Source organism: Protomyctophum bolini (assembly GCF_963924005.1).
Source record: "Protomyctophum bolini genome assembly, chromosome: 10".
NCBI classification, from domain to species: Eukaryota; Metazoa; Chordata; class Actinopteri; order Myctophiformes; family Myctophidae; genus Protomyctophum; species Protomyctophum bolini.
In genome coordinates this window covers 16,257,556-16,274,582 of record NC_137871.1, presented here as the reverse complement: position 1 = coordinate 16,274,582, position 17,027 = coordinate 16,257,556, and the positions used below count along the sequence as shown (strand labels likewise).

Below are 17,027 nucleotides of genomic sequence, written 5' to 3'. Positions count from 1 at the left end.
ACAAGTAGGACTTCGTTGCTGTCAGGCAAAAACCTTGTATGTCCAAAACTGTCCTAAAGGCGCCAATTGGTTAAGACCACATTAATAGGCTCTCATGCAGTCAATTCCCGAGCCCGACGACCGTTGCTTCGTGTGTAACTGCCGGTCTCTCCCGTTCTCCACTGTACTACAGTATGCAATTTTAAACATACGTTGTTATAATCTTTAACATTTCCGAACAATTATTTTTAAATAAACATCTCCTAAAATAGCATATCTACAAAGGCCCCTTTTCCAGCAAAAGAACTGGTTCTGTTGTTTATTTTGTACGATGGTTTAAATCACATCCTGAATAGTGACACGCCCACTTTGGTTCCCACTTCAGGGCAAGAAGAATGTTTTCTGGTTCCAGTTCCTAACCAAGGGATCTGAAGAACCAATTAATTTGGTTCAAAATTAGGCAGAAAAAAAGAACGGAATCGGTTCAACCCCGGTGGAAAAGGGGCCAAAGTGTCACGATACTTACCTTGAGATTAGGGATCAGATTCTGTATTTTGCTTCTTTTGAACGGCTATCATACAATGAATATAAAAGGGCATTCATTTATGAAAAAAGAAATATGGAGGTACTGTCTTGACAGTGATGACATGTTTGCCATGCAATGACGATATGATCATCTTCAAAATACAGAAAGACAAGTGTTCTATATCTTTCCCATAACTTATCATCTAGGATAGTTTTTTGTCATCTCATCTTTCTCATCCCAAATAACCCCAAATCCTCCCTTTTTTACGTCAATTAATCCATCGGAGCTCTTCAGTGACGGGTCTAATTTCTGTCTCTCATCTGAGTTTGCCCCCCTCCTCCTCCCCCATCAATAATCAATGAGACAGAGGGACTGGAAGACAGAGTGGGGGGAAGAGTAACAGAAACACAGATAGTCCTAAAGTGATTAATGAAAAAGCTCACCTGCAACTGGAGATAAGTCATTTAGCCGTCTCATCATAGACTGGAGGACAAATGCTGTCAACAGTGTCTCGGGTTGAAAGAGAGAAGTTTAACGTGGGTTAACAAGAGAAGGGAATAGAAAGGAGAGGAGAAGGATTGAAGGACATTGAAGGTTAGGAGGAGGTTAATTGGGGAATATAAGCAGGTATGCGTGAGACACGTTTATCAGCCTGGAGCTTTCAATTACCAGTGCTAGATGGCCTAACCACTCCAAACCACCTGCCCAAAATGATCCATGACAGTGCAGAATCTTAATTAATCAAAACTATGCCTGAATTTAATTAATAAAACCCAATCCTAAACCTCCGTCCTTTCCAGGTTGGCCTTCTAGTGATTACCTTAAAATACCCGAGGATATCACCCTTTTATAAAGTAGTAACACAGTAAAATGAGACACTTATTGTCTGAATTTGTCTAACACTCAAGATTGTGATCTCCGGGGCTTAAGGATGGAGAGAAAGTGGGAAATTATGCTTCATTTATTATAGAAAGCAGATGCTTCAAGAGGAATTAATCCGTTTTGAATTGAGCCATAAAAGATACATCTGTGTTAAGGGCTTTAAATGAGCTGAATCCCTGCAAATGGAGGTCAGCGATGATGTATTCACCACCTGTGTGTGTGTGTGAGTGAGTGAGTGTGCACGCGCAGTCATGCCTACTTAATGAACGTATGATCCATGTAAGAATGCCATGAATTGTAATAACCACGACCACACCAAGTATACTGTACATGTGTATATAGAAATCTTTCATCGTCCCACTCCCTTCACAACCGAGCCAAACCCCCCCTTCACTGGTGGCACGGCAGTTATGAAACAGGACCGATAAAGAAAAAGATACAACTAGGAGTAACAAATAATACTAATTCAAAAAATAATGAATACAAATAAAAAGAATAGCAGGTTAAACTGACCTGCGCGTCTTAACAACGTTTGTGTTACAAAACAGGAATGTGAGAGTGGAAGTCAGGGAAAGTGATGAGGCATATTGAGAGGATGAAATGATGGTGTCAAGAGAGAGGGCTGGAAGGGGTAGCAATGATCGCTGTGGGCAGCACATGACATTCATCCATTGTCATTATTGGGGCTGTTCTCCAAATTCCATTGACCTAATTCAGTGGTTTTCAACCAGTGGTCCAGGGACCACCAGTGATCCTTGAGGGAGTTCCAGGTGGTCCCCAGCTAAATGGAGAGTTATAGACCCTTATAGATCTTTAACTCTTGAGATAAGAGTGTACCATTTGGTTTCATTTTACGAATGAAGAATGTAGAAGAATTGTTATTTCGATAATTTGCCTGTTATGTCTCCTATGGTACCACATCAATTCAGCATGGATTTATGGACAAAATCCTATCCGATAACGATAACATATTTTTGGGTTTTGGGTCTGCGAGGCTAAATCTCATGGCGGTCCGTGGCTCAAATGCCGAAACAAATAATGGGCCTCAAAATGATTATTTTTTTCAAAAAGAGGAGTGTTTATATGTGACGGAGGCAAGAAAGAAGGTGGAAAAAGGGGAGGAAGAATGGGAGAGGGAGAGCAGTCAGTGACTTACAGGTAGATAACACGAGGACGGTGAGGTTTGGAGAGGTATAGAGTGTCACCTAAAGGGCTGTGAGGCATCGAGTGGGGGCAGAGGTAGGAACTCAATCCCCACACAGATGATGATAAAAACCTTCTCACCTGGGAACAGACAGAGACATATGGAGAGAAGCACAGTCTAAGACACCAAGACAACTGGGAGGCAATGAGAGAAACAACCGGAGAGGGAGGTTTTCTTTTGCCTAATTGTCTGGAATAATTTGATTTTTAAACATGGGACACAGGAGCAACGGGACAATTGGCCCATGAATCTGGCCACAGCCGGACTTTTGAGAAACTTTAGAAGGCAACATTGAGAAGACGCTGTCAGGCTGACTTCAGTGCAGTTATTCAGAAGCATTGTAAAACTACAGAAAAGCTTTTTCAACAGACCAGAGAGGAGAGCAGGAAAGCGAAAAGAGATAGGCATTGGGTGAGGGAGGGGGAGTGAGAGAGAAAGAGAAAGAGAGGAGAGAGAGTGTGTTTGTGTGTGCAAGACCGTGGCAGCAAGATGTTCATGCTCATTCGAGAGGAGGGAGGAGGCGGCGGCGGTGGTGGAGGCGGTGCTGGGAGGGCGACGTGTTCAGAGAAATCGGCAAAACAGGTGTGTGTGCATGCGTGGGTGGGTCTGTCTTATTTTACACTGATTATGGTGATATAATTAGTGGCAACTTATTGAGCTATTTGTCTATACATCTGCTTGAAGTAGGCTGATATCTCTTCATGTTTGTGGGCGGCACATTTCAATTGGTGTATCATTGTGCCTTATAGAAAGTTAAAGTAACGTAAATCATCAGGTGGTGGTTTGGCCAATTATATAATGTTGGTGACAAATTAAACATCGGTCATCTTTAATCTTTAAACACATGCTAAAAACGACAGCGAGAACTGAACCAACAATAGCCTACCTACAGCATCAGCATGCATACATGACTGCATTACATAACTGTGGTCAAAGTAACAATGCAGAGGTGATCCAATTCTTAGTTTACATCAGCTTTTACATTTTGATGGTATCGAATATGTGTTTTTTGCTGAGTGCAAGCCAAGGGAAGGCCAGACTTTATTCTTTTTTATTTACTCTTCTATTGTTTCTCTATTTTGCCCGGTGAAAGCACTGAACCAGATTGTATTTCTTCAAGGCAATCACCTCATACCGTTATACCAACTACATCTGACGTTGACTGATATAGACAATAAGCTAGTCCTCAGTGTCACTGTAAGGGACCATTTGGGTGCATTCTTACACACTCAAGAGTTAAAATAACACAGAGGACTGTAATGCAAACTGGCCGCGATTCAAACTGCGGTAACACCTGATCCCTCTTACCTCGGTCCGTCAGGTTCAGGCACGCATCAAGAAGAACATGGAAAAGCAGAGGAAGTTAGCCAATGAGCAAGGAGGAGGAGCCGGAGCCGAGGTCAATGAGCCCAGCAGGCCTGTTCGCAGACAGAAGAAACCCAAACGGACCGAACAGGAGGAGATGCAGTCGGGTGAGAGCGTGGAGGACAGTCACAGGATAGAGGAAATGATGGCGGGAACACAGCGGAAAGAAGAGCAGCAGAAGGCTATTCAGAAGGCTGAGGAGAAGCAACAAATAGACCTGATGCCCTTAGTGGATGCTGTGTTCGGACAGGTAGGAAACATGGGCATGGACCCATTGGTGACCCCAGTTTGACCCCACGTACAATTTTCTGTTTATAAATATATGCGTGTGTTCATGTATACATGAATATGTGACCACGTGTGTGTGTGTGTGTGTGTGTGTGTGTGTGTTTATGCATGTGCATGTTCCGTTTATAATTTATATGCGTGTCCATGTACAAATGAATATGTGACTTCATGTGCGATGTGCATGTACATTTTCCGTTTATATATACGTGTCTACATATACACATGCATGTATGCAATGCATGCATGTGCGCACACAGGGTAGAGAACAGAACAAGTACAGAATAAGTAATTGCGTAACATCTGACCCAGGTGCCTGGGCTGCTCGGGTGTGCATAATAATGTGTAAGCCATCAGTAGAAATAGGGGCATTGGTATTGTGTCCATTCTACCACCAATAAAAAAAACTGAGATAGAGCTCAGTATATGCATGTGTCCGAGTATGACCGCTTACTTGTGCGTGGGTGCACATGCGCGCACCGCGCGCGTGCGTGTGTGTGTCTATGTTTTGTTTGTGTGTTCACCCTATCTGTGTATCTGGTTCTCGGGGCTGATTGAATGTCTCGGAGAGGCTTGATTGAAAACCTAAGCCCTCACATTTGAAATAAAAACCCTGGCTCTGCTCCAACGCTCTTAACCCATTAAAACTCTCCCCATTTCCTGTCAGTCTACTATCAATAAAAGGCAGAAAAAGCCAAAAAAGAATAGCAGGTATACAACTCAAAGCGATGTGCTAATTTGAAAATTCTTGAAATTGAAAATTGCTTCTGCGAGTCCCTGGAACTAAATATTTTGAGATGGGGGTGTACAGCCCTATACATCTAAAATGTCCTTGACATGAAAAAGTTTGAGCACCACTTATATAGCAACATACTTTTTTCAGAAAACGGTTTCATTTATAGAATCAGCCTCAGGTCTTACTGTCTCTCTCGGTCTCTCTGTGAATGGCACAAGTACAAGTACTTGTACAAGTCATCTTCACTATAGCCTTGCGAAAAATATATTTATTTCATGCAAAGGTTTGGCCACATTTCCAACTGTAATAGTGTGTATTAGGACAGCTCTGAAGCATTTTACAGTACTTGGAAAAACTTGTCCATGTAATTCAATTCACCCCCCCAAAAAAAGTCAGACAACTGCATTGATTCAGAATCCTTCTGTCCGAGTCCTTCCTTGCTAATAGAGAGAAAGTGTAGCATATCACTCCAGTTCTTAGAGTTTTACACTGGCTCCCTTTATGTCCATGTCGTATTCAAAATGATTGGTTTATAAAGCATTGAATGGTTTAGGGCCAAATAAAGAATGTGTGCAATCAAACATTCTAGAGATAGAAAGGTCTGCTAAATCTGGCTACAAATAAACTTGCCTTGCCTACAGTACCATGTGATCATGACTGTCATCATTCTTTGTTAGGTTTTATTAGTATTAGTAGTATTACATTATTGACTTATTCTGTTCTTATATTATTCTAATTATAATAAGATGAAAAAGCATGAAAGGGCACTGGGTGACCTCATCAGGAGTTGCCAGCCTTAATTGGAAAACGGCTAAGTGAACTGGTGCCCGAAAAGGTTGCCCAGTTGCCCAATGCCCACCCCTACCGTAATGGATACTGCCACGGTCAGCTATAGAGAACTAACAAACACCCTGTCCGCCTCATGCGATTGTATCAACTCAGTATCGCATCACATTGCACAAATGATAAGCCATGACACCTGACACGACACAGGCTGTACACTATACAATTACAAAACTGTCACTCAAGGGTCAGACATGTACAGTAGTAGTGTGCGTGCGTGCAAACATGTTACATCTTTATTGTGTCTATTTTATGTCTATCTAAGAAACGTTAAAGAAAAGGAAGGTAAATCCTTACCTTTTTGCCCTCCCCTCCCCCTCTCTAATGCGGGAGCCGGGAGATGGTGAAAACTTCTGGGAACTCAGATTACCCCCTCCCTAGTCTCTCGACACAGACTGTTGACTTGCGTCAACTAATTCAAAAGGAATTACCGGTAGTTGACGCAAGATGGGTCAGATTGCCCCCTCCCTGACTCATGGCCTGTGTGGAATGCATCCACCTGGTCATCTCAGCAAGTACAACAGGGGTGGGGTGAGGTCAAGGCTACTGTACTTGTGCAAGCATCTTACATAATACTGTAGGTGTCATGTGACACCAAGCATGACATAGACTATGATTATGTGGCACACACACACACACACACACACACACACACCTAAGAAACGGATCTATTCTATTTGTATGCTTTTATTTATCCTCACTACCTCAAAGCAACATAAACACAGACGTAGGAGGACGTAGGGCCTTCGTCGTACTCCTGCCAGCCAACACTCCCCGCTGATAAGTGCCGCCCCAGCCTGTAGGATTACATGTGGTGAGCACTGGTGATACACATCACCCTCCCCACCCAGCTTCCGAACACGGGACAATTGTGTTCGTGTATAGACAGACAACATTTTCAAGACTCCCTGCCTTTCCTCACTCTATTCTTGATCCTCCTTTAATCTTCATCTGAGAAACAGCCACTGGACACCAGTGGAGGCATATCTGACACCAGATCAGAACATGATATGTCTCCTGCCCACACAAGTAGGCATTGTTTCGTCATGGAAACAGCCCCGATCAAGGGTCACAGTCACGATACCGGAGCACTGCCCATCTTACACACACAGACACTATGCATATATCCATTAGTCAATGTCAATGCCACTGTGTGTGTGTGTGTGTGTCACAACTATACACACACACACACACACAGTACATTTAGATTGACATCTAACGTTAAAACCTGGAAAACATTATAGACATTAAAAAAAGAAGTGTGTGTGCACATACATGGTGACACACACACACACACACCGCAGTCTCATTCACATGATTAATTGACCATATAAAAACAGAATGCGCTTGGTAATTACTCGTGCTGGTATTGCTTATCCTTGCCGTCACTGGTACCACCGCTGTCTGGCAGAATTTATCATCAAAACGGAGTTACAAAGAAAAGTTTTGCACCAAACCTAAGCCAGCTTTAAGAATTCATTAGACTGATTCACTGATCGAGCTGTATTGTATAGTGCATACTGCATAGTTGAAGGTGTGTTTTATAAAATCTAACATCCTAACTGTTGCTGTCTACAGCACAAAACTGTTGAACGAACAGTCTTCTTAAAAACCAATAAAAATATTAAAACAGAACAGTCTTCTGTGGCACCTCAGGCTTCGTGTGACAGTTGGCACTGGGAAGTCTGGTAGCAATTGTCAAAGAGGCCACAAGATGGTTATCTCTGACTGTGGATTGGTACTTTAACTGAAAGTCTTCATGTGAGATATCGCAGACTCGCGTGCACGAATGGAACATATAACTTCATGGCAACATCCTTCACAGGGGCATAGCAGTACGTAGTAGACACGGGATACACAGGGGACATGTCGCTCGCTGTTCCTGTAGGCCTATCTATGTCTCCTGCACTATATTTAAATTGTATTTTATTCAGAGCAAGTTTTGTGACAAGTCACATTGTTAAAATAGCCCTGAGAGACATGGGAGCGACGAGACACCTGGCGACAATAAATCTGAAACATCTCCACTTGCTCAAAGACTTTGAGTTAGAAGGTTAGAAATGTGAACAATGACATTTTGCGCTCGACGCGGTGTTACTGTATATCATATCCACAAAGACAAACTGGACAAAGAGGAGACTCATTGCTCAATTCACCAAGAGATGCACAGAAACACGTGTGTGCTCATTGCCTTGAATAGGTTCAACAAATATAAAACAGGCTGTAGACTTATTAATTATAATATTCATCATAACAATATAATAATGTGCGTTAGAAACCTGTTCATTTATGTGTGTCAATTTATTGTGAGAGGATCTTTCAATAACAAGACAATAAATAATAGTGTGGCTTCATGTGTAGTTCAGACCTCCTGTGGCCAGTCTAGGAGTCTTTCCATTTCATAGTCCTGGCTTGTCACGCCACTTCTCTACCCTCATTTTCGCCTTTTAACTAGGACCCAGTATCAGGTACTTACTAAAGTTACCTTTTAATTAGGACCCGGCACCAGGTACTTAGTAAAGTTACCTTTTTGGTGCCCATCCTTTCTCAATTCCAGCAGGGCTCACACGCAATAGGGCAACGTGTAACTCTACTCAATAACTGTCAGAGAATCCTCACAACACTCAGACATAATAATGCATCCATGGAAGTTTGCATTGTTGCTACTGCCCCCCCCCCGTTAGTGTTTTATATTAATATTGTGTTAGAAATCAGTGAGATTAGACTGCATTCATTGTGATGTCTGGAATACACTTTCCATGACTCTGCCCCATACAGTAAGAACCCAAGGACATTGCTCTTGTAAATATAAATGTCAGTCTATATGTAGCAATTAAATAGAACATTATTCTTGCATTTATTTCATTGTAAGTCTTTGTGTTGCTCCGTTTCAACTATTAAGAAATGTTTAAACTAGATGGGGACACATCTTAACAGGTTTCCTCCATCCTCTATACTCTATCCGTGGATTCAAGCCATTGTGTCTTAATAAGTCCTCAAAATATAGGCTACTGACACTAGAAATTACAATAAAATAAAATAAAATCACTGTATATTGCATGGTTTCTTATGTAGGCTTAGCTGCCTGAGCCAGTTCGTTCATCATGCTACTGCTACAGCAGAGACTTTCAACTGTTGAGAGTGTAAAATAAATTGTTTCATTTTACACAGTTAAATTATTGTTAAACATCTGGCATTACTTAAATTACAAACAGTCTAAACAATTACAGAATGTAGATTTTTATTTTATTGCCTGTTATCTCACATGGTATCACCATCAATACAGCATGGAATTGACTAAATCTTATCCAACGACAACTAAATATTCTTAGACTTAGAGGCTAAATCTCAACAAATGGTGGTCAGTGTCTCAAAACCAGTGCTACAGCATTACCATTGTAGCTCAATGCCAAGTGCAAAATATGTAATATGTAAGAACTTTCTTTAAAAGCTTTTAAGAATTACTGAAAAAGTAGGCTACAAGCTCTGAAGCTCACAACACTCGTGGATGTCACTATAGTTTGGATTCCTGGGAGACATGATGACATCAAATTTCATTTGTCTTTTGGGCCTTGAGCTAAAAGTATAATATGATATTAAATTGCTTCAAAACAATATGGGGGACTAGGGGTCATTGAAAATTAATTAAAACGCGGTAGGCTGGTAGGCTATTTGTTAATTTAGTAGGTCTATCACCTGTGTTGTGTAACTTCTTGTCACTTGTGTTCATCTTGTTATTTTGTCAAAGTAGCTGCATGAAAAAGGTCTAGTCTAGAGACCATTTCCAGACGGGGGGAAAATAAATCGATCGCTCATAGTCATATGCAATGTTAGCCCCATATGTTCCCTCTCCCTACGCTCATACAGAATGAGCGTAGGGAGAGGGAACATATGGGGCTAATGCAATGTAAAAGTGGTCACACTTTATCGCAGCTGTATCTCCTTAAACCTATTTATGCTCTGCCGTGCGAAGGTGTTGCGCGCAGAGGACGGCACCTGCGCGTGCCGTGCAGACAATCTCAATGTTTGTAAACAACAAGAATCCATGGTCCATCTATTCTATATTATATATCGTAAGCAGAACCAGCATAATTTATACAAGTTAAGTTCCATTACCTTTTTTGTCTTACTCTTTATCCATAAAAGTTGAGCAGTTTCAGGACGTCTGCACTGAGTGCACTCTGCAGCCCCAAACTCAGATCCGCCATGATGGCTCTGTCTAGCAGGTTTTATATTCTGATTGGACAAAACTTTGTCTGACGTCTTAGGTTATAATGAATTGAAAGGGGTAAAACTAAATTAAACAAAAAACATTAGTGGTTATTTGCTATTTTTAATTCAAATGTATGTTATGTTATGTAGCTATAGGCTAATATTTACAACATTGTTTCAGCATGAGTTTCAAATCATCATCTTATCTGGTGTAATAGAGATAAATTATAATCATTTCAAACTATATGTAGGCCTGGCCCTAGTAAAAAACTGTCTGCATATCTTCTTTGCCATCAACAGAATGAAAGACTGGCATCTTCAATTAATTAATTAAAAAGTTACACAGTTGTCTAATGCCCACTAATCAGCTAATTTACAAGGGACATCCGTATCTATTCAATCAAGTAGTAGCCTTAGTAGTAGATCTATGCCTACTCTCTAGTGGGCAAATGTATTTTCTACATTTGACCAACTTTCATTCCTTTCTCCTTTCTCTTTCTATTTGCCTTTTAGTTCATATGAAATTGGAGAGATTTACCCCTTGCATTATTTACTGTATGTTATGTAATTATCTTTCCTTCTACTCCTCCCTCCCTCTCTCTCCCTAGCTGTCTCTGTCTGTCTGTCTGTCTGTTATTAATAGAAATAGAATAGAAAGAAATCACTGTATCAAATTCTGAATGTCTGTCTGATTATTGCATTTTGCATGAGTTTGTTCTGTTAAATATGTCCTGAAACATCTGCATTGTAGATTCTAATAAACCTGCTGTTTATATTAGATGACATGAAACATCTCCATTATAGATTCTAATAAACCTGCTGTTTATATTAGATGTTTGCACTGAAAGCTATCCCATGAGCCATGAGCTAGTTCCTATAGGCTACTGAGGGTAAAAAGTCAACCTTAGACTAGAGCATCACACTACTAAAGTAAACCTTAATAACATGCATTTTAAGGCTGTTTCATATTGTCTATGTCCCTCAAATTTATTTCTAATGGTTTGAGCCTCAATCACCACTCTGATATAACCAGTCCTTGTCATTTCTTTCTGGGCTTTGAAAGCAGTTTTAGCTGCAGTACCACAATGTCCTGAGGTGGTGGGGGTGCTGATATGCAGATTATTTAATATTTGAGTCATTATAATACTGATGCTAGATAAATCCTCTATGGATAAAACCAGGCTTGTTTCCATTCCATGCCAGCTTCAACAATACCCATTACATAGGTAGCTGAAGATATACTGTAACTCAACTTGTAAACCTTTACGCACAACGATCAGTTTTACAACAATAAAGATTTGAACAATATTGTGCCAATCTGTTTGCAAACGGTCAGTCGCTGATGATATGATGACAAACGGCATGCAGGCACATAGCCACAGTTTGTATGAACAGAAATCTGTGGCAGTGTGGCACCCTGAGAGAATAGAATTTAGAGAGACATACAGGGGTCAAGGTGGTGCAGTCGGTACTACCGACTCGGTAGCGCTGTTGCTAATTATGCATATTATACAGGTGTGTGTGTGTGTGTGTGTGTGTGTGTGTGTGTGTGTGTGTGTGTGTGTGTGTGTGTGTGTGTGTGTGTGTCTCAGTGAGATTGGAGTGACAAAGTTTTTATATAAGAAAAATCACACCCGTGTGAAGTGAGTGGTGCAACTCTGTATGGGGGTCCCAGGAAGTTCCAGACCCACAGGATCACGGCCAGGGTGCTGGCCCGGTTCCGGTGAGCCGCCCCACGTCCGAAACGGTAGAGAGTGGTGAAAAACAACCATGCTATTTTCGTTCTCATACCCATAGGCACCCAGCTACCCAGCCAGCCACCCAGCCACACACATAGCTCCGTAAGGGAGTGGTTGAACCACTCAAAAATGGAGGAGGGAGAGAGAAAATGACTGAAGTGAGACTAATGTAATGCTGTACCTTCCAACAGGACAGAGAGCTGAGCCCAGAGGAAATTGAAGGTACGATTACTTCCCGACAGCACATACCGTAGCCTACCTCATCGTATTACTTAACTTATCCTCTCATGTTTGACCATTACCGCGCGTGTGTGCGTGTGCGTGTGTGTGTGTGTGTGTGTGTGTGTGTGTGTGTGTGTGTGTGTGTGTGTGTGTGCGTGTGTGTGTGTGTGTGTGTGTGTGTGTGTGTGTGTGTGTGTGTGTGTGTGTGTGTGTGTTGCTCGTGTGCATGTGTGTGTTACAGAGCTTCATTTGGCGTTTATGGAGTTTGCCAAGGGTAAGGACGGCGGCCACATTAAACAAGCTGACCTGGGAGAGTGCATGAGGACCATGGGTTACATGCCGACTGAGATGGAGCTCATTGAACTAGCAATGTTGTGTGAGTGACACAACAACCACGTCATAAACAATGGGTTGAAGACAATGTCAACAGCAGTGGTGTAAATTAACTAAGTGCATTTACTTAAGTACTGTACTGAAGTACAATTTTGAGGTATTTGCCTACTTTACTTTGAGTGTACTTTACTTTGAGAATTTGCAATTTTCAATACTTTTAATTATACTCCACTACATCTATTGTACCACCACTACATTTATTTTAAAACTTAGTTACCTACTACTATATTTATTATTATTACAAAACATACATTAACCACTTCAGGTCTATACATTTCGGCCATGCGTAAGCGATGCATTGTGAGCTTGTAGATCTGCAGGATAGAATCATGTTGGGCAGTGGGCACTATGGTGACAGGCCTGTCAACCACATGGACACGGATCTGGGACCTGCTGTGTCCCCTCATGGGGGAAGCTTGAGCGTGAGCTTGTAGATTGCTTGCAGATTGGCTATTGTTGGTGAATATTCCCCCCAGAATAGGAATGCAAAAAAGTTTATAATAATCCTAGATTTGATTTGTAATATGCAAACAGAATCCCTGAGTTGACACAAAGAATATTAACATCTATCGCAAACAAGCATTTTGGCATTTATCAAATGTAGTGTTGTTTCACTATTATGTGCCTGTGCCTTTTCTGTCCTGCAGTGGGCGAGAAAGTGGATTTTGAGGACTGGGTTGAGCTGATGGGACCCAAGGTGGTGGCAGAGACAGCGTCCATGATTGGAGTCAAAGAACTCAGAGATGCATTCAAAGAGGTCAGTCTGGTGGAATCTGATGTGTACAATATGTGTGTATGCAACTGGCATTTATGCACACACATTTAATATACAATATAGGCCAGTGGTTATTTTGACATTTTCATGTCAAGGATTTGACAACAGACCCATCTGAAAAGATTTGGTGCCAGGGACCCTCATAATTGACTAATAAATGTTTTACTTTTCCCACCACTTTTTTAACAATTTTAGCTGGGAGACCCCCTGGGTCCCCACCGGAACCCTATTTTCAGTTCCACGTATATAGGCTAACCAACCCATACCCATGTGTTCATGTTTGTGTCCAGTTTGACTCGAACAGAGACGGTAAGATCAACCTAGCAGAGCTTCGGGAGGCCTCAAAGAAGTTGTTGGGAGAACAACTGCCTAACACTCAGATAGAAGAGATCGTTAGAGACGTCGACCTCAATGGGGATGGCTTGGTTGACTTTGAGGGTGAGAGAGAGAGAGAGAGAGAGAGAGAGAGAGAGAGCATGTCCAAAATGTACAATACTAATGGTCAAATAAGTACAAAAATACTAATCTTGTGAATTATTGTTAAATTATAGTTAATTAGTTACTTAAGACAAATTGACGAATAAATGACGAACTTTACATAGTTTGAATATGTAGCATAATATGCTATGTAACTAGCACGATAAGTTACTTATGGACATAACCTTTATTGTAGGTTTGCTAAGGAGAGTGTTCTCCCAAACAAGGCCTTTGCCAGGAATTATGGGCCTCAGATAAAGATAATATTGGGCCTCTTGAAACATATAGCTATTGATGATGACGTTCATATTGTGGCTTGTGGGTACCCATGTAGACTCCATCCCCAAGAATCATTTAGCAGTCTGCCTACACTATATTATAGGCCAGCCCCTGTGTGCACTTTGCTGCCTTTCCATGATTTTGTAGAAGCTGCCAACTAACTCCTCTTCCCACTCTCTTTATTCTTTCCCTCCTTTTCACAGAATTTGTAAGAATGATGTCACGTTGACATGTCCAGATGTTTGACAACAGAGGAGATGATGATGGAGACATTAAACTGATTAAAGACATTAAAAATCACTATGCAACTCCACACTAAACTGTAGTGGACATACTATTTCTTAAAATGTTAAGCTTATTGCTTTACTTTGATATATGATATATATACATATATATATATATATATATATATATATATATATGTGTGTGTGTATATATATATATATATACACACACAATTGAGATAAAAATGCTATTATTATTATAACTATTATTTCATTCAAAACAAGTTACCTATGCAAGCATGCTATCTTTTTTTACTGTTGTATTTTTGATATATTCATGTTTGTCCAGTGTAAAGCCTTGTTTGTAAAATGTGATTACATTAAAAAAGTTAAGATTTGTATTTATTTATTCATTAAACTGAGTGACATCCTTGTGACAGGGCCTGCCATTCCTGTGACAAGGCCTGACATCATGAATCATGGTCAGTATCATGATTAGCCGTGTTCAATATCATGTTCAGTATCATGTCGATACGTGATACCGACCATGAAAATGTGCACTTAATACATTACAGCCATTACAGTTATAAGTAATAATGCAAAGACATCAAGATGAAATCAAGATTTTTATTTTTATTGAAAACTTGGCCAGGATTCTGTACAGCAGAGAGGGTGTGCAATGCACAGGGTTAGGAAATCAAGGGCGGGGGAGGGCTCTAGAAACTTAGTTTCCAATGGTGCATCATTACCCTGAGCCGAGAATCATGTTGTGAAACAGCAAGAGAATTCTCGTTCCCTCTTTGGTGCTGCAAAGAACTACAGAGGAGTAAAGGAAGCTGGGGAAGGGCAAAAAAAAGGAAAAAACATTGGGGAGAGTGGCAGCAAAGGTCGGACCATAGGGGAGAAAGAGAAGAGTAGAGATAGAGAGAGATAAAGGGTTGCCTGGAAATGTATTCAGGTCCAGTTGGTCCTTCCATTGAGCCGTTGCCTCAGATTAGAGGTGGGACTAGAAGCTCCCCCCAGGCAGTGTCAGATCGTAGACCTCTAAAGAGTGTTCAGGTAAGGTCTCAGACATCTCTCTTCCTTTCCCTCTTCCTCCGCCCCTCTCCCTCGCTTCCACTCTTTCTCTTTCTCTCCCTTCCTGAGCCTCACTTGCTGGCCATGGTGTAGCAGCCAACCTGGTGCCACTGCATGTCACGGATACGCCTCACGGACTGGAACTGAGGATGGCGGGCACCATACTCGTTGAAGTGTCTGAATTCACCCTTCTCCAGCAGGTACTGGCTGCCACGGTAGCCGGGGTACTGGTATCCCACCCAGCTGTATGCGATAAAGAAAGGAGAACCATAAAGAGTCAGAAAACAGTTTCTTGTCAAAATTATCTGTGGATCTGCAATCTACAAAATCCCCTGATGTATTCTGTTCATTCTACAGTAGCTGTTTCTGTTCAGTTTAAGTTTTCTGTTTGAGTTCTGGTAGTGAAACACTACCTGAGTACTTGTTATGTTGCTGTTACTGTATTTCTTTAAGTTTCAGTTCTGTTCTTTCTGCTCTCCAGTGCTGAGTACTTTCAGGCTGGCTACTGTACTTAAGGTATAACAGACTCACGTTCCACAGCTGACCATGATACTGCCGACTCTGTCGGTGAAGCCATAGGAGAACATGCTGGGAACATCGTCATCCATGATCTCCATCTTGCGGCCCTTGAACTCGCCAACCTCGTACAGGCAGATCTTGTGCTTCTCGGGGTCCTGCAAGGGAGAAGCAGCGAGAAACACTTGGTTACCAAAGAGAAACACTTGGGGGCTAACACCATTTAGACAACTAAGCTAATCATAGAGAACAAATTGAGGTGTGATGGTGGATATTTTTCTTACCATCCTCACGGGCCTGAAGGACAGCAGGTAGTCGTTCTTCTGGCAGTTGCTCCAGGAGTCCCAACGGGGGTACTCTCCCTTCTCCAGGATGTACATCTCACCACAGAAGTTCATCTGCTCGTAACCGACGAAGCTGTCAAAGCACATAAGGTTGTTATTAATCTGTTTGCCCATTCAAAGCCACTAGTGAACTGAACTGAAAAAAGAAGTCTCGACATTGTGCCATATTAAGAAACATAATTGCTTCCTTTTTTTAACTTACTGTTAAACACATTACACTGTTCAGCAATGCAGGCTCATAACCTGAATTGTAGCAATATAGTCTAGGTAGGAACTGTAGCTGACTTACGGTCCACACTCGACGCGCAGGGAGCGCACGCGGTCCATGCCCATCTCACACACATTCATGCACTCGTTGCTGATCTCGATCATGCGACCCTGGAAGTTCTCCTGGTCGAACACGTACATCTTTGGGGGAGAAAGGCACAGGTAAGTCATGGTTGGACTGTTGACGCTGCATAGTACTTTAGGTGGATGTTTTTCACGTCAAAGTATGAAGTGACACGTGCTGTAGAACCTCCAGCCCAAAGTGAGAGCCACGTACCTTGTAGGCATGCATTCCCATCTCAGACTTCTTGCTCTGGGCAGCCTTCCCGTCGGTCTGGGAAGCAGACTTGGCCTTATCTCCACTGGACATGATTGCTGACAAGAGACAGAGGGGGGGAAAAGACAGCAGTGAATGTGTTGAACTGTATGATTGTGTAAAGAGATGGAGGATGAGAGAAAATGTTATAACTGTTATAACTGTTTAATGTTTAAACATATATCACTATGTGCTTTTTATGTGCGCATTTACAGCAGGTGCATGTGTGTTTACCTTACCTGTGTATGTGTAGTGCCTATACGCTGAGCCTCACTCTGAGTGTGTGTTGCTCAGAGTGCGCCCCTCCCTTTTATACGCTGGCGCCCACATGGGAGGGATTAGGCAGAGAGAAACAAACCTGCTGAG

The 17,027-nt window shown here is 41.7% G+C and overlaps 2 protein-coding genes across 2 annotated transcripts; one reads left to right on the top strand and one right to left on the bottom strand.

Annotated features, from left to right (window-relative positions):
- Positions 1 to 3,080: 3,080 nt before the first annotated feature.
- Positions 3,081 to 14,252, top strand: LOC308322166 (calcium-binding protein 2-like; the record flags this gene model as incomplete). The annotated part of the gene is made up of 7 exons (XM_080773359.1): positions 3,081 to 3,173; positions 3,913 to 4,206; positions 11,963 to 11,993; positions 12,235 to 12,369; positions 13,034 to 13,143; positions 13,452 to 13,599; positions 14,121 to 14,252. The coding sequence occupies 7 exons, from the start codon at positions 3,081 to 3,083 to the stop codon at positions 14,144 to 14,146; spliced, it is 837 nt and encodes a 278-aa protein (XP_080629485.1). The 3' UTR covers positions 14,147 to 14,252.
- A 1,037-nt stretch (positions 14,253 to 15,289) lies between these two features.
- crybb1l1 (crystallin, beta B1, like 1) lies at positions 15,290 to 16,715 on the bottom strand (the record flags this gene model as incomplete). Its single annotated transcript, XM_080774070.1, has 5 exons — positions 15,290 to 15,461; positions 15,750 to 15,892; positions 16,019 to 16,151; positions 16,368 to 16,486; positions 16,623 to 16,715. 5 exons carry the CDS (start codon positions 16,713 to 16,715, stop codon positions 15,290 to 15,292), a joined length of 660 nt encoding a protein of 219 aa, XP_080630196.1.
- Positions 16,716 to 17,027: the final 312 nt, after the last annotated feature.